The sequence below is a fragment of the Musa acuminata genome, chromosome BXJ2-3 (assembly GCF_036884655.1).
Source record: "Musa acuminata AAA Group cultivar baxijiao chromosome BXJ2-3, Cavendish_Baxijiao_AAA, whole genome shotgun sequence".
In the NCBI taxonomy this organism is placed as follows: domain Eukaryota; kingdom Viridiplantae; phylum Streptophyta; class Magnoliopsida; order Zingiberales; family Musaceae; genus Musa; species Musa acuminata.
The window spans coordinates 387,135-408,789 of NC_088340.1; the positions used below are offsets into that span (position 1 = coordinate 387,135).

Consider the following 21,655-nt stretch of genomic DNA (forward strand, 5'->3'; position numbering starts at 1 on the left):
AAGTTATTTAATATCTGGATCCAAATAAAGCCTGAAATAAACATCTGTAGAAGATCTCTTTAGTCTCTCCTTAAAAGGATCTGTGGCTTAAAGCACAACCTTTCTTTAGTCAAGCAACTTGACCTTATGCTCATTGCCAACATTTCAAAGTTCAAATCCTGAAGAATAGCATACCAATGGTGAACATTGACAAGAATTATCAGGAAACAATTCCAAGTTATCTTTTCTATCTTTTACTCATCCTTGAGGTAGAACCTAACATTTTCTTTAGGTCCAAAGAGACAAACGCCTATCATCATTGGCCTCATGGAAAATCCACATAATAATTCCTACATGAAAAAGATAAAAGCTTATGAAAGAAAAAATGTCACATGATCAAAATGTGGAGAAATAGCAACAAAGAAGGCAACCAGACATCTTTCAGCTTTCTCCCAACTATGGATGCCAAAAAATGTTTTTTGTCTATCCTTCATGCTAATGCATGCAGATTCTTAGAAAGTTCACATGAACAAACACTATCCAATGTCCGATATGTTTTGCAAACACTTATTGACCAACATTTCATAGAACCACTCACTACAAAGAGATGAGAATTCATTCACAGTAGATGTGCTTCTGGCAATTGTAGCAGGCTACTAGATTTGATTTGAAGGTAAGAATGACATAGATCATGCTTATGAGGAATGGACCTAGTCGGACATAGACCAGACTTACCAGCCAGCTTCGATAGGTCAAGTACCAGCAGAAAAATGTTGTGGGCACCAGAAGGTTCAAAACAAAATCAATGTGATGTGTAGGGAGCTCTCTTTGTTGTACTAACATAGAGCAATGCCTCTTGATCATGAGTAAACTAATTCACTTTGATCAAATGCCGAGTGCCAATCAGTTCAATTGATGTCAAACTTGACTTATGAGTTAATGATATGCACATAACTGCATTTAAACTGTAACGTGCATTTAATATCATGTTGACAGCCCGTAGGGATGTTTGAACCCCCACCAGATTGGACATTTGTTGGAGCTCATTACCAGAGGACATATGAGAACATCATTAAATTATAAGAAAGGTGCAGCAAGAGGAATGTGAAACCCACCATTATCGTCGCAGATGCTTTCAAACAAAATCATATTTCCTTCGTCCAATAATCTAATGTGATGGGATGGACTCTGCAGCACTCTCTGCTCAATATTCAATTCATACACTATGACGAAAATTCTAGTAGCAACTGAGTTGAAGGTTACTAAATCATATGCTCTTTTGCAACTATTGCCCGTTTCTTGTACTCAGGGAGACTTTATACATCTCCTTTTTAAGCTTGTCAAATCCTTCTTGAAGGAGGAAGACTTATGGACAAAAATTGGGGTAGAGCTTGACATATAGATAAGCACATTACCATATTATGAAGGCATCTCAAACTATTTCTTTTATAGAAGACTAAGCAAATAAAAAAAGATAACATGACAAACAATATACCAACTGTTCCATTGTGTATATGAACTCATAAGTAGGCAGATCCAAGAGATGTCCTTTTGGGCTTTACACAAAGAAGAACAGAGTTAAATGCAGCCAAAGATGTCATGCCAGCAGCAACTCAAGAGAAGATACAGGAGTGCAGGGTTGTGGCAGGTTGTCCTTTGTGACATTTAACCCTCATATTCTCATACAAAAGTTAACAAAGGCATTGGTGTTGGTGAGATCTATCAAAATTAACTCATAATCAGAAAAATGACTTAATGTGGTTCCAACAAGAATACACATCAATGTGCAACTTGCGGATCATCCTCAAAGTCAAAGAAGGCATGTTTTTGTCAAGTCATTTGCAAATATGAATTTCTAGGAGCCACATGATTGCCTGCAATAAGCATATAACATACACCTAAACTAATTTATCCTTACGCTTATGTAGATAGAAAGAGGGATTGATATCGCAGACATCATTTCAGTCTTGTTCCATAAATTTTATATAGGTCATACAGCAGAATAATTGAGAAAGTTCTACAGAATGATCAAATGAAGCATACCTGGATATCAGCCAGAGATGAACACCACTGAATTGGTATACAAATATCTTACCCACCATCTTGTATAACCTATGGAGAGAAAATGACAATGTTTTACATGGGCCACCAAGCATAACAGCATTTCCTCAATAACTGAAAGATCAAAAAAGAAAAATAAAAAAGGAGTAGCATCTTAGTTGTCATTGAGAAGGTAGAGATCCATATGATGTAAGAACTGAGCTTCTGCATACTGTATTGGCCTTAGTTTTTGTTTTAATTGCTTAGTTCTAAAAATATAATGCAATCTGCTTGTACAAAAACAAAAAAAGATACTTGGTATGCCACCATTGTTTGTGAATTTGTAACACATCTCATTGATTACACCATTGTGAATTTTTTAATGCTAATTGATTACTTCAAAAAATCTGCAACAAGATTCTACTTGCTGATGAACTTCAGAAGCACTAATGAACAATTAAGGAAGCTCGTAACTACAGAAGCACAATTCAAATAAGTAGCCCGTATTTACAAACTAATTTTATTCACTGTACACACTGAACCAGCATCAGATCATGATGACAGACGATCAAACAAGTACAGAATAAATGGATTTGACTAAAGGATGACTTTATTGTATTGAGTGGCACAGAGATGATGATCAAAGTTAAGTTTAAAAGATCAAACATATAGCACATATGTGAAGGCAGTCGGACAAGAAGTGTTGCACCCAAAAGTTATTCTTCTACAAACAGGTGGTAATCCACTAATTATTTCAAAAAGAAAAAGGCACTTTCTTCTAATAAATATTATGCTTTTCAATAGTGACTCTGAGAACTTGTAGTCTTATCAATTGATCTCATGGAAAGATATTATCATTAACTCCAAGCTCAGGCAAAGCATCAAAATCTATAGATACTCTGGCGTTCATATCCAAAGAGAAAAAAAAAAATCTTGAATTTTATGTACTTAATCACTAGGGCAGAGCTTTTTATCTTTTAGGTCATCGGTTAGTGTGAGAGAGAGACAATTCTCGGGGTACAGAATCTAGTTGGGGACAGAAATGACAAAGTCAAAGCTGGAGTGAAAGGGCTGGCAGTTTATCACGGTATTCACTCTATTGTTCAGTTTAATTTTCTGAGTAAAAATTGCTTCTCCAATTATTAACAGTCAAATGAAATGCCAAGAGTAGAAATGACATTCATGAGACTTCTTAACGTTATTCAATTGAAGTTGTTATAATGTTGTGTGTAATGCATATAAATCCCTTCCGCATGAGATTATCAGAAATATCTCTGCTGAAATCAGCAGTTCTAACTTGAAAACAAAGAGAAACACAAGCAAGTATGACAAACATATACAGATTACTTATTAAAGAAAAACAAATTTCTCAAACAAGTGGAACTAAAATTAAGGAATTCGAATGACATTTCGACCTCTGAAAGCGTAGGGATGCATCTTGTCAATTTTTCTGGAGGCACATACTCGACTGCAGATTACTGCCTCAAACACACATTTCCAATTAGAAACGTAATCATAAGATACCAATCGGCACCGAAGTATTGGGCCAAGCGATGGTTATCTCAGAAGCAAACATGAGCACAGTGATGGTTTCGTTTCCTTTCTTCTTTCAGAGATTGAGCCCTGAGATCACCCGCCATCTGATGGCAATCCACGATCAAAGCCATTCAAGATTTGGAGGGGGAAAAGAGAAATCTCGCATATCTTTAAACAAACTCTGAAACAACGTGGGAGATAAGTGGATAACCTCATCGGCGACTCAAACCCTAGCAGAGCAGCCCTCTCCATTCTTCGTCTTCAAGAGAAGTGGGGGAGTGGAAGGATATTTGAGGCTTCCGCTGTTCGGTTCGTTTGGCGCCAGCTGATACCGGAGGGCTTGTTGGTTCGGCCCGATAACCCGGAAAATATTGCCGATATTGGATCTGTGCCCGATAATATGGAACTGATACCCGATCCGAATCTAACCCAAATTTCAAACAATGGGTGTTCGTTTTGGATCTATAAGCTATCGATTGAATACGGGTTACGGATCTGTATCAGATACTGTGTACGTAGCTGCTTATTTCGCATTGATAAGCTTATCGGACTTTAAGATTAATCCGATAATAGTGATGTGAGTAGCCTTACACGGTGCTGTGAGATAATGTGGTCGGATCCACATAAAACCCGTATCTGAGTTACCCGGATCCGATGAATTTATTGGATCTAAAACGCTCTCACGGTACGTGCACCGCCTCTCTCTCCCTCTATATACATAGTGTTATCTCCTTGGTCCTCTCTCGACCGATCTCGTTCGTGCTCTGATCTTTCGCTCATCTTCTTTGATGGCGCGATTGCTCTGCGGCCGAACCCTAGCCGGGGCCTCGCACCCCGTGGCCGCGCCTCTCGGCCTCCGCAGCCTCTGCAGCCGCTCCGAACGGCCGCAGCTTATCGACGTGGAGCTCCAGGCGGAGGACTTCCCCCCGGAGATCGAGGTCCTCGGCATGCGCCGCCTTGAGGACGTCATCCACGCCATCGTAGTCCGTAGATCCGCCCCTTATTGGTTACCCTTCCTCCCTGGCTCCTCCTACTGGGTACCGCCCCGCAATCGCCACCGTGGCGTCGCGGAGCTCGTCAGCAGGCTCGCCAACCCGATGACGGCGGAGGAGATCATGTCGTTCACTACTGATCGTGGCTGGCCCTCTTCAGCCTATTTCGTTGAAGGTAATGAAACATTATTCTCTCTCTCTCTCTCTCTCTCTCTCTGTATATATATATATATATATATATTGTCACTCATATTCGAACTCGTTGTAAATAAGTCGGTGATGTTAAAATTATTAATATCAATATATAATCACTAAAAAATTAATGTATGCGATCAATGCGTCAATTTTAGTGTTGTTCATAGCAATTCCATAGCTTCTACCATGGATTAATGCCAAAGTCAACTGATTCGAGGTTGTCTTGAAAGTATTACAAGTTTTTAGAGAATGCATGTATGCAATTTGCGTGATATTTATGTTTTTTGCTAGATAGCTTGTTTTACATATTTACTATGCAGTTTTGTTGCAGAAAACCAGCTTTTTTTGTTATGAACTGTTAGATTTTACAGTGAATTCTTTATGCATATATGTAGGTTCTTGTTGTGGAAATATATTTGTTTGAGGCATTTCGACCAGATTGGTTCTAAATATATGTAGACATTATGTTGCTAAGGCATTGTTCCAAAGCATCCGGATACATGTGACATAGAACTCTTGCAGTTTTTTTTCCATGAGTTGTAACTATTTGCGTCTCACTGATACTGTTCATGTATAAGACTGCTATTCCATTTACTATCTCACGCAAATACAACAGACTGTCTTCCCATAATAAACTTGGTCTATGATATGAGTTTGTTGTTGATATTGATTGTTTGTTCTCTGTGCTATGTATCCCAGTTTACAACTTTTTCGATAAAAAAATGTTTATTCGAAAACAAGTAAACTACAGGAAAATGGTTGATGGATGTGCAATTGTTTCTACATAAATTTTAACATCTCTGTAGGTTGAAAGGCGACCAGTTCTAGACAGAGTGAATATGTCGACCCATATAATGATTGACCTTCAAGCTATAAAATGAACTTCAATTTCCCTGCATTGTGGAGGTTGGATTATATGGAGAGCTTCAGGTTTTTGTTAAAGGATAGAGGAACCTTTAGTTGTGGTTACATTACAATAAATAGAAGATTCTGTCGACATGGATGATTGATTCAGAGACGGCATATTAGTTACAGTTGGTGCTTCTATATACTGTGCTTGAGGTGAAAATTTTTGAGCTGAATAGACTTGGAGGGAGAGCAAATTAGGAACATTTACCAATGAAGTGCAAAACAAGTTTTGAGTATAATCTCAGTGTATCTCAAATAGTGATATCTATAGTTAAACATCACTATTCTAACCTCCCTTCAGACATGTTTAACCTAAAAAATAGGGTTCAAATGCTAAACATAAATATGATGCTGAACTGAATATGATACTCTTTGCAGCAAACATCAGTGTAGATTTTCTGTAGCAAGTTAGATTTTATTGAACATACAAGTAACAAATATTGCATTTGATATTCTATCGTAGTCCATTTGGATCTTATTAGCAGCAGATTTCCAGTCATAACTTTATAGGAATTCAAGTAATTCCTAAAGTAACTAGGATCATGGTGCCTTCCTTTTGGTCATCATATCTCTTAATACAGACCTAGATTGATAAGAACATAACCAACTAGCCAGCTATCGTATGCATGTCAAATTCTTAAAAACATTTGGCTGTTACCAAGTTGTTTTTTGGATTGTTGAGCAAATCTAGTAGTCTTTTGCATAATGTGTTTTTGGTGGACTGAAGGTCATATTATACTTACTACTACTACTACTTGAAGGAAATGGATGAGGAAAGTGTGACTGAAACCTGTATAGATTAGTTTTGGGCATAGATTGATAAGAACATAATCAACTAACCAGCTATTTTATGCATGTTATTTTACACAACTGTCAAATTCTTAAAAACATTTGGCTGTCACCAAGTTGTTTTTTGGATTGTTGAGTAAATCTAGTAGTTGTTTGCATAATGTTTGCTTGGTGGACTGAAGAACATATTGCTACTACTACTATTTTTGGTTTCGTCTTTTCTTCTTGAAGGATGTGGACAGGGAAAGTGGGACTGAAACCTGTATAGATTAGTTATGGGTAAGGAACTCAATGTTTGATATCATTAGATTCTTCCGAGAGTGTGTTTTTTGGGAAGCTTAGGTTACTGCATACGAGGGACCATAACTTGTTTCTCGAGACACCAAGTGACAGTTTTGGTCTTGATGACCTTTTCTCCCTGTTTTGTACTATTCTCAGAGTTGTTTGGTCAGTTCTACTGCATATAGGTTGTTTTTACTAAAGAAACTGGGTGGTGTTGTCATTGGCAACTACCTAGGTGCTTTGTGCTCAGCTTATGAGGCTGGTGCTCCCAGTTCAGGCATCTAGAGCTCAATGTAATTAGTATAAAAGACTGATCCATGATGATTCTCTGAATCCTTCCTAGCAGTCTTGTTTGTACTAGTCTTAGAATTCGGAAAACATGGATTGTTTAAGACCATTGTTTCTTGTACAGACAATTACTTTTGTTGTACATGCAACTGTATATGTTCCATGGCAGTGTAGTTTTTATCTTCAAAGATCAACACTGTGAGAGTGAAATCTGTTTGAGGCTTAAATTGAAAATTAAATCAAAGTTATTATGAATGTTAAACTTGACAAGCTCCCATAAACATGCCATAATTTCACAATACTTTCATTTTTAATTTTATTGTGTTCATCAATAAATTACTGCAGATATTCATGATCTCACCCCATAAATGGCATCATAACATGGATATGTTACTTGGTAAGCTTGCTCTGGAATGGTTGGGACATCAGGATTAATTGTCGTATAATATGTTACTCAGATATCATATTACCTGCCGATTGCTAAGTTATTAGGGTTTAGAATGTCTTTATTTCTTGGTCATCCCAGGCAGTTTTGACAACCTTAACAATTTATTGAAAGAGAACATGCTTTTCTTTCATGATTACTTAATTATACCTCTCTTGTGGTGTATCTCCGCAACCAGTAAAGAGGAGACGAGAGAGGACCAAGGCGCAATCTGATGACGAAGAAAGCTAATCGTCAACCGACAACCACCGGAGACAGGTGTGTTTGTGTTTTCATGGATTATATTGTTTGAGATGTACAAAATCAACAACTAACTCAGATAATAGGTCATCTAAACTTGTGTGATTGATACTGTGCACAAGTCATCTAATTCTTAGGAACACTAACTCTCTTTTTTTTTTTGTGTATTTTGCCTTAATGTGCAGGCTCTTCTATTCAGCGACGAAGTATATATTTAGATGATGGAAACACAGTTGGTAGAGTTGATGCAAACTAAACACAGTTGGTAGAGTTGATGCAAACCAGTCCTGTTTTCTCTTCCATACTGCAGCAGCCTGTAGTAGAACTTTTCCCACATGTAATCCAAAGTAGGTTGATTAACTCTTTATAATTGGATGAACTTAACTATAAGAATTAAGATATTAGAAGATTTAGATGATCAAATACGAGTAACACTGTGAATTTTGATGTATGGTATGCCTAAAGTGGACTGCAGAAGATTTTCTAAAGTTGCTTGTTCAAAATTTTAATCTTCGATTCCTAGATTCCTAGATTCCTAGATTCCTTCTTGTAGTGTGCCAAGGATTCCCTCGCTTAGGAGCTACAAGCAATGCACTTGCCACTGCTGTCTTACAAAGAAACCTGCACTACCATCATCGTCTTGCATCTCTCTGCGCTCGTTCCATCAATATTCATCATCATCTTAACTTGAATTCCATATATAAGTGCAAACCGAGAAGAATCCCTAATCCATCCACCTTTATTTTTAGGGCGAATAATGAGATACATTTCAGGACCCATCATGTTTTTTTTATAAAATAAAAATATCTAGCAATTATTGGAACAACAGTGGAAGACGTACAAGATTGTTGATCTTAGCTTGGAGTTCCTTATATTTTTATACATTAAACAAGGAGTCGAAATTTCAATCCCCAAAAATTATCAGAATGTATTAACAAATACATCCTCCTCGAGTGCAAGGTGATGGAGGTCAACCAGACAAAAAGGAGTCGAGAAGTGGGAGCGGAGCCGCCGACGAACAAGGACCACTCGAGCCATTGCACGTTACAGATCCAAGGAAGCTCCACCCAACCATGTCTTTCGACGCAACGTTGAAGTCTTCTGCATCAAACCCAGCTCGTTAATTCACAGCTCCAAAGCGACAACATGTTTTCCACCCCCACCACGCAAGTCAAAATTCAAGTTTCTCGAATTCTTTCTCTTCTCTTCTTCAATCTTCCTTCCTCGTGAATCGTTTTTTACAGGCTAACGCTGACACCAAGGAAAGAAAGGAATCAAGCACGTGGGCGGCCGACGATGATGGCCTCCGTGGACGCGGGCGGCGCAGGGTTGGGGGTGTGCCGGTGCTCCCCCTCGTAGGTCACGATGAGCACCGAGGGGTCGTCGGCCGCCCGCTCCACGTGCTTCCTCGCCGGGCACCCCCGCACGCTGCTGCACTTGTAGTAGCCCCTGCGCAAGAGCGAGACGGGTCAGATCAGGCCACGTCGCCAGGGTTGACGCACCGGACGGTGGTGGAGGGCGGAGCGAAGTAGTTACCTGGGGTGAGGGGAGCCCTTGATTGGCTTCTGGCCGTACTTCCGCCACGAGTGCTCATCCGGCGGTATGTCAGCGTCCCTCGAGCTTATCGCCGCCAAGCGTATCGTCCTCTTCGCCCGCGATCTCCTGCACGAACGAGAAACGACGACGACGACGGATGGCGCAGGTTAGATATCACGACGGAGGATAGCTAAATTGAGCTGGACGACGAAGGGACGGGGGCTTACTTCTTCTTGGAGGAGCAGTGGCAGAGGCCGTCGGCGCCGGCGTTCTTTCTCGCGGCAACGCCGGAGCCGGGGCATCTCTTCTTGTGGAACGACGACGAGAGGGGGGGCTTCCCGACGGAGGGCCCCACCCTGCCGTTGGTGACGCTGCCGTCGCCGGTGAGCGAGGAGAGGAAGGAGGAGTTCGCGGACGACGTCGTGGCCGAGGCGCCGAAACCGAGCTTCAGGGACGTCCCAGGAAGGTCGCCCCCCTGCCTGGTAAAGTCCAGGGTTATGACCCTCGGCGCCGTCGGCGGACGCGGCTTCGGCGGTTCCGGGAGTAGACTCAGCCTTCCGTCGGTGGCGGGAGCCGGTCCGCGGCGGAAGCGGGCGTGCCCGGTGCGGTCGAGGACGGAGATCACCTGCTTGAACTTGGAGATCGTCGTATCAGCGATTTCGCTGCAATCTGACGGCGACGACGGGAGGTGGGAGAGCCGGAAGACGAGGTGCTCCAAGCTGCGGACCCCGGCGGCGGTCGCCTCCTGGAGCGCCACCAGGTCGTCCATCTTTCCACGGCCCACCAGATCGACGGCCATCATCGTTCGACACGATCAAGAACGCCACCCCGAGATCAGATCCAAAGTGACCTCATAATAATATTACCACGGAGAGGAGAGCGGAGAGAGGAGAGATCAGTAGGAGCACATGTTTATAATGAGCGAGGTCGAGAGGGAGAGAACATGAAAAAGAAAAATCAAAAATAAATTAATAAAGCACGAGAATTAAAGTCAAAAGAGGCCTTTAGATCCCGGTTTGTTTCTTCGACTCGTCGCGTGGACTTTCGGATGAGAACGGGTGGTGTGGCGCGTCAGCAAAGCAAACAGGGTGCTCTGCCTTCCAAGTCACCGTTGACTTTTGGACAGGGAACCTACCAAGTGTTATCCACCTTCGTAAACATTTTGATATAATAATAATAATATATATATATATATATATATATATATATATATATATATTCAAAAAACCATGTCCTAAAGATAAGATGATCAGATACATATGGATGAACTTTCGGACTTATATTTACATATATTTATCAGATGAGATATATTTCGTTCTCATTGTCGTTACAGTGTAGGTGTAGACTTAAGTTAGAAATATACATAATTCAAATAAAGAAAAATGTGCTTCTAAAGCAGGAGGCCGGAGATGGAGGGATTCGAGACTTAGAATAATAATAATAATAATAATAATAATAATAATAAATGAGGTGAGGAAGGAGGAAAAGTCAACGAGAGAGCCGCGGGCCGTCCGATGGGGATAACTTGATGATGCTTTGCTTGACCCCAGGAAGCGTGGCTCCAAGGCAAACTCCTCCTCGTCTGCTTTTCTTTGCTTTCTCTTGCAAAAAACTTGGCTTCAAAGCGAGGTCAGCTGGCTGCAACTTTCTTTCTTCCTTTTTGACTTTTGCCGCCCTGCCGATGGCGTTCTGGTCAACTCGCCGACAGAAGTTAGTGGAGAGCCGATTGGGTTGTGGTTGAGGCATTAAACTAGCTGGCAGACGCTGTTGTCGACATGGTTAAGAATTGATGGAGGAGATATATTTAGTCTCTCCTTTTAAAAATGATTCGAATCATTTATGGAAGAACATGATAACTATGATGAGTTTATTATTATTCAATGTGTTAGGTTGGGGTTGGTAAGGAGTGTAGGAGACCTAAGTTAGATTCCAACCACATGCAATATTAAGATTAATTTTTTAATTAAGAATAAATATTAGTAAGTAAATAAATATTTCTTTTTTGACTTATGTGAGAGTGTGCACAGGATTTCTAACTTAAGTTTAACTCAAGAGAGAGAAGAGACATTCTTTGTATTTATTTTCTTCATATAGTGAAGATATTTATTTTCTCCATATAAAATAATATGGAGAAAATAATATCTTCACTATATATATTTTCTTTACTCGATTGTGTGTTTTAAGATCTAATATATATATATATATATATATATATATATATATATATATTTCTTTACTCGATTGAAATTCTAAAATTTATTAAAATTTACATCAATATTATTCATTTCTTAGTGTCATCGTTGATCCTCCTAAGTTCCATACCACATCAGGATTTGCACCATCGAGCATCACCGATCAACTCGAAAATGCTAACCTTTTACGGTCCACAAACACCAAAAAGCTAACCACCAAAGCTTTTTTAAGATCTCAAATATATATCATTACTGGATTCTTCTTCACTGTCATGAAATCCCAGCAGAGCTAAGAATCCATATTTTATGCATCTTATTCTTCTTCTATAGTCCAGCGTGACAATGTTGATCCATCTTACAGCATTAAACGCTAATAGATCCAAAAACAAATGCCAAATTACAAAGTACTACAATAGATACAATGTTTATCTGAACGCGAATGAATTGCCATTGGCTGTCTGCTACCGGTGGTTCGAGACATTTCCTCTATTTCCTTGTTATTCTTCGAAAAAGTAAGATCAATTAACCAATCCTCAAAGACAAGGGAATTCGAGAGTGCATGAAACTGCCGGCACTTGTTAGAACTACAGAATTATAATTCTTATTCATGCAGTAGTAACATTATTTCGAATCTACTGTTGTATATTTAGTTTACAACATAATCTATTCAACATACAAATCACAAATCCAAATTAAAAACTCTGGTCGGATCATTGTCGTTCATCATCCAAATCCAAATCCAAATCCAAATCCAAGTCCTATTTGGCTACACCTTGCTGATGCTACCGCACTGGGCCGCCTTCTTTCTAGCCTTGTCAAGCTTCTTCTCTGGATGGTCCTTCGAGGAGAGTACTCCAAGGGGATCCCTCGCATAAACTATACAAAACAAGCTTCTGAGGTATACCCAAAAATATGTAAGAAGAGAAAGAAAAAGTCAAATCTGAATCATGCATACCTCAGAAGCTCCTACTCATAAATATTCTCCTCGACAAATCCGGTCGATTGATCTCACGGACTCACCTAACATATTCACCGAATCAACAAATTAGTTGCATCTACGTATCAAAAATTGAATCCCTCCAATATTCATGAAATCAAGCACGTCGTCCCCGTCATGCCATACTCCATCCGACCGCATCATGCAGAGAGGAACATTCTTGGACGTCGCTTACGTGCATGTAATGTAAACTGCAGCAGCCATGCATGCATGCATCGTACCGTGTTACCACGTACGTAAGCCTGCAAACTTTAGCATGGAGAAGAGCACGAACGATCATTTCAACAACCACACACATATATATAAACGTCCTGAAGAATGTTAGTGAATCAAGAAACAGAGTACGAGTTTTAACACAATAATAATGTTGAGCAGAAACACCACAAAAACATCTCACGCTGGAAGAAAAGTAGTGATAAATGTCAGCAGAAAAGTTATGCTTATTGCAATATTGGATGAACGATGTCACGGCATACTCTCATCAGTTGGCATCTGTCTCAGTTTCATCAACATTTGGCACCGGATGTCGGACTCCCATTGCCGTTGCCGTTGCCATTGCCATTGCCATTGCCTCCGCTGGTGTCGTCCGAAGACGCCGGCAGTAGGTTCAGGTCCAGCTTCCTCTTCCTACCCCTCCTCACCGTCGTCGTCGTCGTCGTCGTCGTCGTCGTCGTCGTCGTCCTTTCGACTGCTTTTGTTGCTGCGCGAGGCGCTGCCGGTGGTGCTGTCACTGGAAATGTCACCGCTGCTGCTTCTGTGTTTTTGGTCCCAGACGGCCCCTCGTTGTTGATTCCTCTCTTCCTTCTTCTCCTCCCGCTTCTGGGGCCGTACTCTCTTAGTTCTCTGGCCTTCTCAAAGCAGCCTTTCTGGCTCTTGTGGCTAGCGCGGTGGCCGCCGAGAGCCTGCCGGGTGGCGAACTCTCTGTTGCACCTGCTGCAGATGAACCTTCTCTTCCGCGTCGCCCCTCCCTGCCCAGACAACAGAAGCAAAGAGTCCGCCACCTCCTGCTCGGCATCCAGCTTTCCAGACGACGGCGTCGCCGAGCCGTGCAACTTCCGGAAGGGGTGGCTGCGCATGTGCCCGTGCAGCGCATTGATCGAACTGAAGATCTTATTGCAGATGTCGCACTGCCGCGGCCCGGCAGCCTCGGGCCGGCGGGGAGGACGACGAAGCGGCGCAGGAGGTTTCCTTCCGGCCTCCTCGTCGCCAGTCTCCTCGTCGTCATCGTCTTCGGGGAAGACGGGGTTCGCGTCGATGTTGTTGTTGCGTTTGAGGCGCTTGTGTCCTGACGGGTCGTCGCCGTCGTCGTCGCCTGCGCCTCCGCCGGCAGCCGCGAGGCCACCGGGGTGGACGGGGGGCTCTGGGTTGGCCGTGACAGTCATTGGGGCATCGGGTTCTCGGTGTTGCTGCTGAAGGAGAGGAGGAGAAGTAGGTGGGTTAAGTAGAAAATGGAGTACGGTGGCGTCGCTCGGCGAAGCGTCGTGTTCCCGTCGGCGGTTACATCCGCCGTTTGAAGTGTGACGGTTGGCGGCGGGACCGTCAAACCGAACGAGCGCGTCGAACACGTGGCGTTGGTCGGTCGGAACACGCTGCAGGACGCGATTCGGGTCACGACCTGAATCCCGAGAAGGTACGGGTCGCAGGAGACGCAAAAGCCATGCCGAGCCATGAAAGACGCTTTTCATCTCTTGATTCAAATCATACGAAGAATAACATGTCACTCAATAATCTTCACCAATTTGCAAGGTCAGTATGATCGATCCAATACGCCGTACGTGGCAATTCGAGTTAGAACACAAGACGGAAGGAAGAGTAGAAAAACCTGATAAAATTAGGATGGCAATCGATCGAGTGATGACTAAAAATCGATAATCGAAGCATTGATCGATCTGATCCACTCATTCGATCGATCGATTTTGTTAAAACATCAGAATGGATCAATCGGATCACATAAAACTAGTCGGGTTTTGTAATATAGCTGAGATTATTATATTAATTCTAAATTCGAATTAAGGGAAGGAAAAAAAACACTTTTTTTTTTTATCCAATAGCTTCTCTACTTTTATCTCATTCTCTCTCGGCTATCATTCAACTCTTGACATTTCGTGATTAAAAATACTACCATCGATCAGATGAACCGAGTCGACTTCGACTTTTGAGTATTAAAAATAAAAAAAAACAAATATCACTTTTAAAAAATTTAAAATATATATTACATCAAATTATATATATATATATATATATATCAACAAATATCATTTTACTTCATCTAAAATCTCGTAAAATAAATATTCCATGTCACGACTTAGAAATCCTCTCATGACTTTAGTACCAGGATACGAAGTACTGCTCAAATTCATCCAATTCGCACAAGTCAAGAGGAAGAGCAGCTGCTAATTCCAAGCAAAATTCCATGTTACTCTTATTAGTTTCATACACATCTAAAAACTGAAATCAAAGTTACATAGGCTCTTTAGATGACATGGGAGCATCTCTTTTCCAGATCAAACAAGAGTTCTCAACTCCACGCAAAGATAACTGTCACGAGACTACAAAATCAAAGATCCACATCGCTTACATGTTTAACTCTTTGAGTTGACACTATTTACCTTGTTCTCATCTCTGAAAATGTGATTATAAAGACGATGACGCATGAGCTGGTCGCATCACATGATCCTGTTGTGAGGCTTTGTCCAAAACATTAAGAACTTTCATGCGATGTAATTCTTTACCTGCCAAAGAAAGCCGAGCCATGGATACAAGTAATTTCAAAGAAAGAAATGGATCACAGGCTACAGAAGGCTAAATTACCTTCCTCCAACAAGAGGTGTATTGCTCTTTTCTCCAACTCGACAGCATGCTTACTTCGACCAGCAGCAGATAAGGACCGGAGCACTGAATTATCAACACAAGATATCAGAAATCACCGATATATAACCTAGCAACCGAAAAGTTGACTTACTTTGCATATAATCCTCTTGGCCGGATTGATTGCAGCTCTTTAAGAACATCTGCAACTGAAGGAATCTTTCTCCCCGATCTTGATTATTCACTTTAAGTGAATCGTCAATTACAGGAGTTTCACTGATAACACTTGAGTAATGTGGTTCTGAAACTACTAACCCAGAGTTGGTCTTCTCACAAGAATTAAGATCCGACGGTCCCCCGAAAGTAGCAGCTTTAGGTTCCTGGATTTTATTCAGAACCGGATTTGGTTCCACCGTGACAACGCCTTCTGACATCCTTGATTCAGAAGATTCATCTTTATTAGCATTGCCTGAAGTGCCAGTCTTGGCTTGTTCTGTTTCAAGCCTTCTACGAACATAGACGAGATTTCCATGTGAACAAATTTTGCCTGGCACCTGAGAGCTGGAAGGATTTGCTGGACCATCGGATTGCTTCCTTTTGGATCCAGCTAATCTTGCAGAATCAGGGACAAATACCTTAATCAAATCCGGGTCTTGTCCCTTTTCTTTCAGAATAAAATTTTCCGGTTGCCAGTTATTGATATTCCCGGATTCATTTGACAACTCTCTCAGAGCAACTTTCTTCACTGAGACTGTTTGTTTCTTGTCTCCTGCTGGCATCGCACTCCTACCGCTGACCAATCTGTGTTTGCTGAACTTATCTATCATTCTATTGAACTATTGGTGAAGACAGTTCCTCACCCAAAATAAACTGAAGTGTAGCAAGCAGAAAAAAATGAAATGTGTAAATAATGAGAAATTAATTTCATAATGCAGCAGTGAGTAAGCAGCAGTCAGTAGCCAAAGTTAAGGCCACAAACAGCATCAACTCAATCTGCAGACAGGAGAGGCCCTGAAAATAGCTTTTGCCATCAAGAAGTTCAACATGCACACAATAACCAGATATCCCTATGAATCACTTTTTATATGTGTCTATAATACAAATACCTAAAAAGGGTTTGCCAATTTCTGAGGATTTCTTCCAAGTCAAGCTTCAGAAGCAAAGAAATAATGCAAAAACTTTCACCCACCAAATAATCTTTTAAGAATTCATGTTAGTCCCTCTGTTTCCAACAATGGCCTTCACTAGGAACTTAGCAACAGCATTAAACAACCATTGTCAGACTGACAAAAAATCACTAAGTTTGTCGAACTTGTGTCAAAGACTTCTGGTATTATTTTAAAGGATGAGCATATTAAGACATACATTGGATAGAGAGGTACAGAAGGAAGTTATATTAAGATTTTAACCACAGATATGGCATCCCTGTCCCACTAGGAAAAAAAAGGAATTAGTTACATGAGGAAAAATAAAGTGCAGAGCTATAGTATGAAAAGTAGTAAATCATGGTCTGAACATCTTCAAATGCAGGGCAACCAATACTCATCAGGTTTCAATGAATTTGTAAATCATTATAATGCAATAGAACAGTGAATACCTTTAAGAGATTTTACTACAAAGTTTTAATATTGTACAAAACAAATTTATACATATAAAAGCAAACATACTGATACAGTTATATAAGGAGGCACAATAGCCCTTCTCCACAGCTAAATAGGTTTTATCTGTAACTCCAATCATGATTACTCAAGTCGCAAGGGAGCAACCTAATCATGTTGCCAAGACTTGCGCTATACATGTAACTATATGCATAAATATTACATATGTCTGTATAGAGGGAGAACCTGATATGGGGAATGATCAATAAGCATTGTAAAGAGCCAAGTGTGTGAAAATGATGTAAAGCCAAGTCAAACTCAATCACCAACCTTGTCTCTTAAGATTAGCTGTCTCAGTTTGATACTCAAGTATTACAGTTGTTATCTCCACAAATCAATATTTAGGCAAACTGCTTGTCAAAATCTCTCATATATGGTGCAACCACAAGAAAAGAAATTGGAGAACATATATCATCTTCTTACTAAGGCGGAACCATTTCTAGGTCTAAGGAGCTAAAAATTAAGGAATTCATGATGGAGTAATGTTTTAGTCTTAATCTAAATAGTATTCTCCTGCCTTGCAGATATTTAAGGGAGCATGTTTAGAAGCAACATGCATGCTTTTGGCTATTGAAGTAAATTGTTGCTTGAAATAACTAAAAATGTTGCTCATGAAAATTTATGACCAATTCAAGTTAGTTTGTCAATACATAGATCCATGTGGTCTGAACTGAAGGACACACCATAATATAAGGAACCAGCACAAAGGCACCTTAGAAGTCTGGTAGAGGAATTGGATAAGCCTCAAACTAAGCCTCAAACCAAGTTCAAACCAGTTCATTGTACAAAACAAGCCTCAAACTAAGACCCAAGTTCAATCTAGAGGAATTGGATCAAAAAAATTTTGGACTCTACAGCATCAACTAAGACTGGTAGAACTTAGAAGTCCCATCCACCAAAGTAAAATCTGAGGGAGATGGACATGCCCCAAATGATGAATGGGCATAAATTGGTCTTTTGTCACATATGCAAAAGTTGCAATTGTATTTGCAAACATCAAGACTGAAAGCAGGTTCATTGTTAAATTGACTGAACACCATTTTTTCTTTGTCATTATCACATTGTGGGCCAAGATAAGTGGGACAAACTTTTATAAACAGAGATATAATTAAGCATCATGTATCCTCCCAATACAGCATAACTTAACAGCATCAGATAGCAAGTTGCATTCATGGACAGATACCAACTGAAGCCACACATGGCAGTTGGTTGATCTCACAGCTACAGGTCTCATATTGCAACTTCAATTGTTCTTGAAACAGTATTGTCTATGACGAGTTTTGACAATAACTAACAATAGACAGGGAAGTATGTCAACCGGATAACTTATGTACACGAGACCCGCTGAAAGTTTGGTTGAGTCAGGAAAAAGAGTCTAAGAAGCTACAGTTGGTACTTTTGTTTTCAACAGCAAAAAAGAAAACACATGAAATAATCATGGCATTTGACAGAAACTCAAATCCGTTGCAACTCAACCTAAACCAAAGTTAGGCCTGGGTTGCACCAGTGGCACTTTGGTTGTGACCAGTCATATTCCTTGGGCAACCAGTAGTATACATTCAAAACATGATGCATGAAGTGTTGTAAATACATGTACTTAATTTTTTTTTTTTTGAATTTTCACATCCTAAATCATTTGTCCTACAAGTAAAATTTTGCTAGTAAGAAGCCAGTAAAGAAACAAGTAGCACTAGGAGAAAAATTGAGCAGAAGAAACACAGTAGAATCTTGAGTTCATGACAAGGATTGGAGCCACTCCAGTGACACCCCAAAAAATCACATATGAGTCAACATTTAAAACATGAAACAAATTGATATTATCTTAATGTTTATCACTCTTGTCCATATGATTCAACTGGATACCATTTTTGTCAAATGCAAGGGTCAAAATTTCTCTCTGTATATGGGATTTGTTACTTGACTGTTGATGGAACTTGTTACTTGCTCATTTGTGACCTAAGAGACCAGGTTTCAACTCTTAAAACAGTTTCTTTAGATATAAAGATAAGGTTGTGTACATTGACCCTCGCCAAATTGGCGGGAGCCTCATATGCCAGGTATACTTTTTTGAAGATGAGACTTGATATCCAAAATCCAAATTAAAATCAATCAATTAGCCAAGTTCTAACCGGCTCTGATATGGCCAAAGATAAACCTACTGGATGATTTGTGATTTGACATTTTCAAAAGAATGATAACCTTATTGGATGCATATTCTGAAAAGATGTAAATGATATAGTGCATGTTGCATACGTGTTTGAGACAAAAAGTGGCATGAGCATATGTTTGACATAATAAAATGATCTTAATGTGATAACTTCTCCCCTAACTTCGTTCAAATATCCAACACTTAATCTTATAAACCAACATTATCCAACTAGCAACTAGTGTCGAATCTGTCGAGTTAACTTACTCTAAAATATCCAAATCTAACATGCCACAAGAGTTTCTTATACCATTAACCATTCAATTATCAACATTTTGTTTACTAGTGATTATTCTTAGAACTGATAAATTAACTAGCCTGGAACAAATAATATAATGTGGTTGATTGAAAAAATCAAATCCATGATTCTAGAATTACCTTAATTTCAATACATATTAGTTATGCAGAGGGGAGAAGTATAAATCAAATATCTAAGCATTCATATTCCACAAACTTTGATGACAAGGACAAGGTACAAAATAGCAATATAGAAAATAAATGCAACACTTTATAAAAAAATTTCTAAGACAAAAGATTATGGTTTAAAGGAAAAATAGAAATATAAGAAATACATTTCTTGATGACAAGAAATGCATGCTATAAGATCAAAAGGAATTTATTTTATATATTATTCAATAGGTTGAACAAGTATGCAGAAAAGGTAGCAAGAAAACCAATTTACAAGAGTGAATGGTCAGATATTCTGCCTTTCCATAGGCCGCTTAGCTGTAGAGTTAAAAAAGAAAGTCATTCGTATTTCTAGAATAAGTTCATGTCTCCAAATTCCATTTCAAAAGCAATGGTAATTTCTTAAAGCTAACAACAGAGGTTCAATGTCACTTAAGTTCCTCCTCCTTATTTGTATTCACTCTGTTTCACTTTACAAGCATTATTATATTGATTCTTGCATGCTCCGATGAGACATAGATCTTCCTTCACCCTTCAACTTCTAGATCTCATACCCTTCACTATTCTTGATCAAAGCTCATATTTCTCCAAATGCATTCAGAAAGTGATTGTATCTCTAGACAAGGGGAATAGATGTCAGTTAACTTTTCAAGCTGCATTCTATCAAGTCTCACATGCTAGAATGAGACAAGTGCCTCGTTCATCATTTAACTGTTTAAGACTCTCAAATCTCAAACCAGCTTGAATCATCTCAGACCAAGCAAGATACCACCACCTCACATGCCAGTACAGTATTTTAGAAACACCATCTACATACTAGCACACAAATACCATATTCCTAGAAATGATAAAACAGTAAATCAATCATGACCAAGCCTATGCAGACCAGCCATAAAAATTTACAACGAACAAACTGTCCACTGATGATTGATGCAATGATTCCATTGTCCAGAAAGCTCCAAAAAAATGTATGAGAAAAATAAATCAGTTCAACAGCAATGGTAGAGAGGTTAACAAGACAAGGCTCCATAATTAATAAAGCAGAAGCAAAACCAAAAATTTGAAATTTAGCACACAAATTGAACTCAAAACTACTATGCTCAGCTGTCGTTATGAGAAACAAACCACATCTAACCTAAGTCAGCAGCACTATCTTCAGAAATAAAACATGACCCAAAGGGTAAATATAGGGTCTTTGTCGTCTAGTGTGCAAATCAGAAGCTATTTCATTCCATGTGTAATTGATCAAAGAAAGATTGACAGCAAACTCACGAACTTGCAGCAGTGCGAGATAGCCAAACGAAACGTCTTTACGGACATTGCACTAGATGAAATTGTCACCGCCCCCGACTCAGCCCAAAAGGAGGCCACCAATTAACGGGAAACTAAAGAGGATGTTCCTGAGAGCAACGAACTTTCAAATAGGAATCATCACCGTCCACCGGTAAATATTTCTTTTTTAGGTTCCAAAGGGGGAGAATTTCCAATTGAGCTATCGCAGGGAAACATCGATCACACAGGGCTCGATCGTAATGGGATACCATACGGACGTGGAATTGCTCTCTCATTCGTGCGAGAAAGCATCAAGAAAGGAATTTGAAGCGATACAAAGCAGGGCATGAGGATGGAATAGAACAACCCACCTGGATCGCCCGTTAACTCCACCAGCAATGCGGGCCATCGTGGGCTGCCGAAGAATCGAACACGAACGCGAATACGAGGAAGAAGGGAGATATGAAAGACGAGTAGAAGGAGAAGGAACGGTGTTGGAGGACGAGACCGAGAGAGAGAAAGAGAGAGAGAATTGGAGGGACGAGAGCGAGAGCGAGAGAGAGAGAGAGAGAGAAGAGAGGAGGGGGGGAGAACGGGTAGATGTGCTCGAGATAAAGCTCTCTGCGGGTTCGTGCAAAGAGTCATGTATGCGAGCGTCCAATCCACCATGGATGTAGGTGGAGATGATGCGGCATGTATGGACCCGATTATGCCACGTATGCACTAGAAAATAAATCAAATAATATGTTAATATTATATATATATATATATATATATATACACACATATATATATATAATATATATGTATATACATATATGTATATATACATATATACATACATATATATATAATCTGACACTTATCGACAATCTCAATAGGT

The 21,655-nt window shown here is 40.0% G+C and overlaps 4 protein-coding genes and 1 long non-coding RNA gene across 10 annotated transcripts; 2 read left to right on the plus strand and 3 right to left on the minus strand.

Annotated features, from left to right (window-relative positions):
• Window positions 1-4,343: 4,343 nt before the first annotated feature.
• Window positions 4,344-5,553, plus strand: LOC135606506 (uncharacterized). The gene is made up of 2 exons (XM_065097536.1): window positions 4,344-4,722; window positions 5,549-5,553. The coding sequence occupies exons 1-2, from the start codon at window positions 4,344-4,346 to the stop codon at window positions 5,551-5,553; spliced, it is 384 nt and encodes a 127-aa protein (XP_064953608.1).
• Window positions 5,554-7,621: 2,068 nt separating this feature from the next.
• On the plus strand, window positions 7,622-8,146 carry LOC135606379 (uncharacterized). The gene is made up of 2 exons (XR_010484809.1): window positions 7,622-7,713; window positions 7,881-8,146. It is a non-coding gene; the product is annotated as an uncharacterized LOC135606379 (long non-coding RNA).
• Window positions 8,147-8,414: 268 nt separating this feature from the next.
• On the minus strand, window positions 8,415-10,119 carry LOC103977285 (WRKY transcription factor WRKY51). The gene is made up of 3 exons (XM_009392761.3): window positions 9,459-10,119; window positions 9,232-9,357; window positions 8,415-9,144 (listed from the first exon to the last, which is right to left on the minus strand). Exons 1-3 carry the CDS (start codon window positions 10,031-10,033, stop codon window positions 8,970-8,972), a joined length of 876 nt encoding a protein of 291 aa, XP_009391036.2. The 5' UTR covers window positions 10,034-10,119; the 3' UTR covers window positions 8,415-8,969.
• A 2,807-nt stretch (window positions 10,120-12,926) lies between these two features.
• Window positions 12,927-14,105, minus strand: LOC103977411 (uncharacterized). Its single transcript, XM_009392904.2, has one exon. The coding sequence runs from the start codon at window positions 14,103-14,105 to the stop codon at window positions 12,927-12,929; it is 1,179 nt and encodes a 392-aa protein (XP_009391179.2).
• Window positions 14,106-14,764: 659 nt separating this feature from the next.
• On the minus strand, window positions 14,765-21,350 carry LOC135606697 (uncharacterized). Of its 6 annotated transcripts, XM_065097803.1 has the most exons (5): window positions 21,144-21,350; window positions 15,383-16,056; window positions 15,232-15,315; window positions 15,030-15,152; window positions 14,765-14,958 (listed from the first exon to the last, which is right to left on the minus strand). In XM_065097803.1, the coding sequence occupies exons 1-4, from the start codon at window positions 21,179-21,181 to the stop codon at window positions 15,055-15,057; spliced, it is 894 nt and encodes a 297-aa protein (XP_064953875.1). In that variant the 5' UTR covers window positions 21,182-21,350; the 3' UTR covers window positions 14,765-14,958; window positions 15,030-15,054. The 6 variants fall into 6 exon arrangements, with proteins under 6 accessions (XP_064953875.1, XP_064953876.1, XP_064953874.1 ...); XM_065097804.1 differs by having other exon boundaries at window positions 14,765-15,152; window positions 15,383-16,029; XM_065097802.1 differs by having other exon boundaries at window positions 14,765-15,152.
• Between the last annotated feature and the right edge of the window lie 305 nt (window positions 21,351-21,655).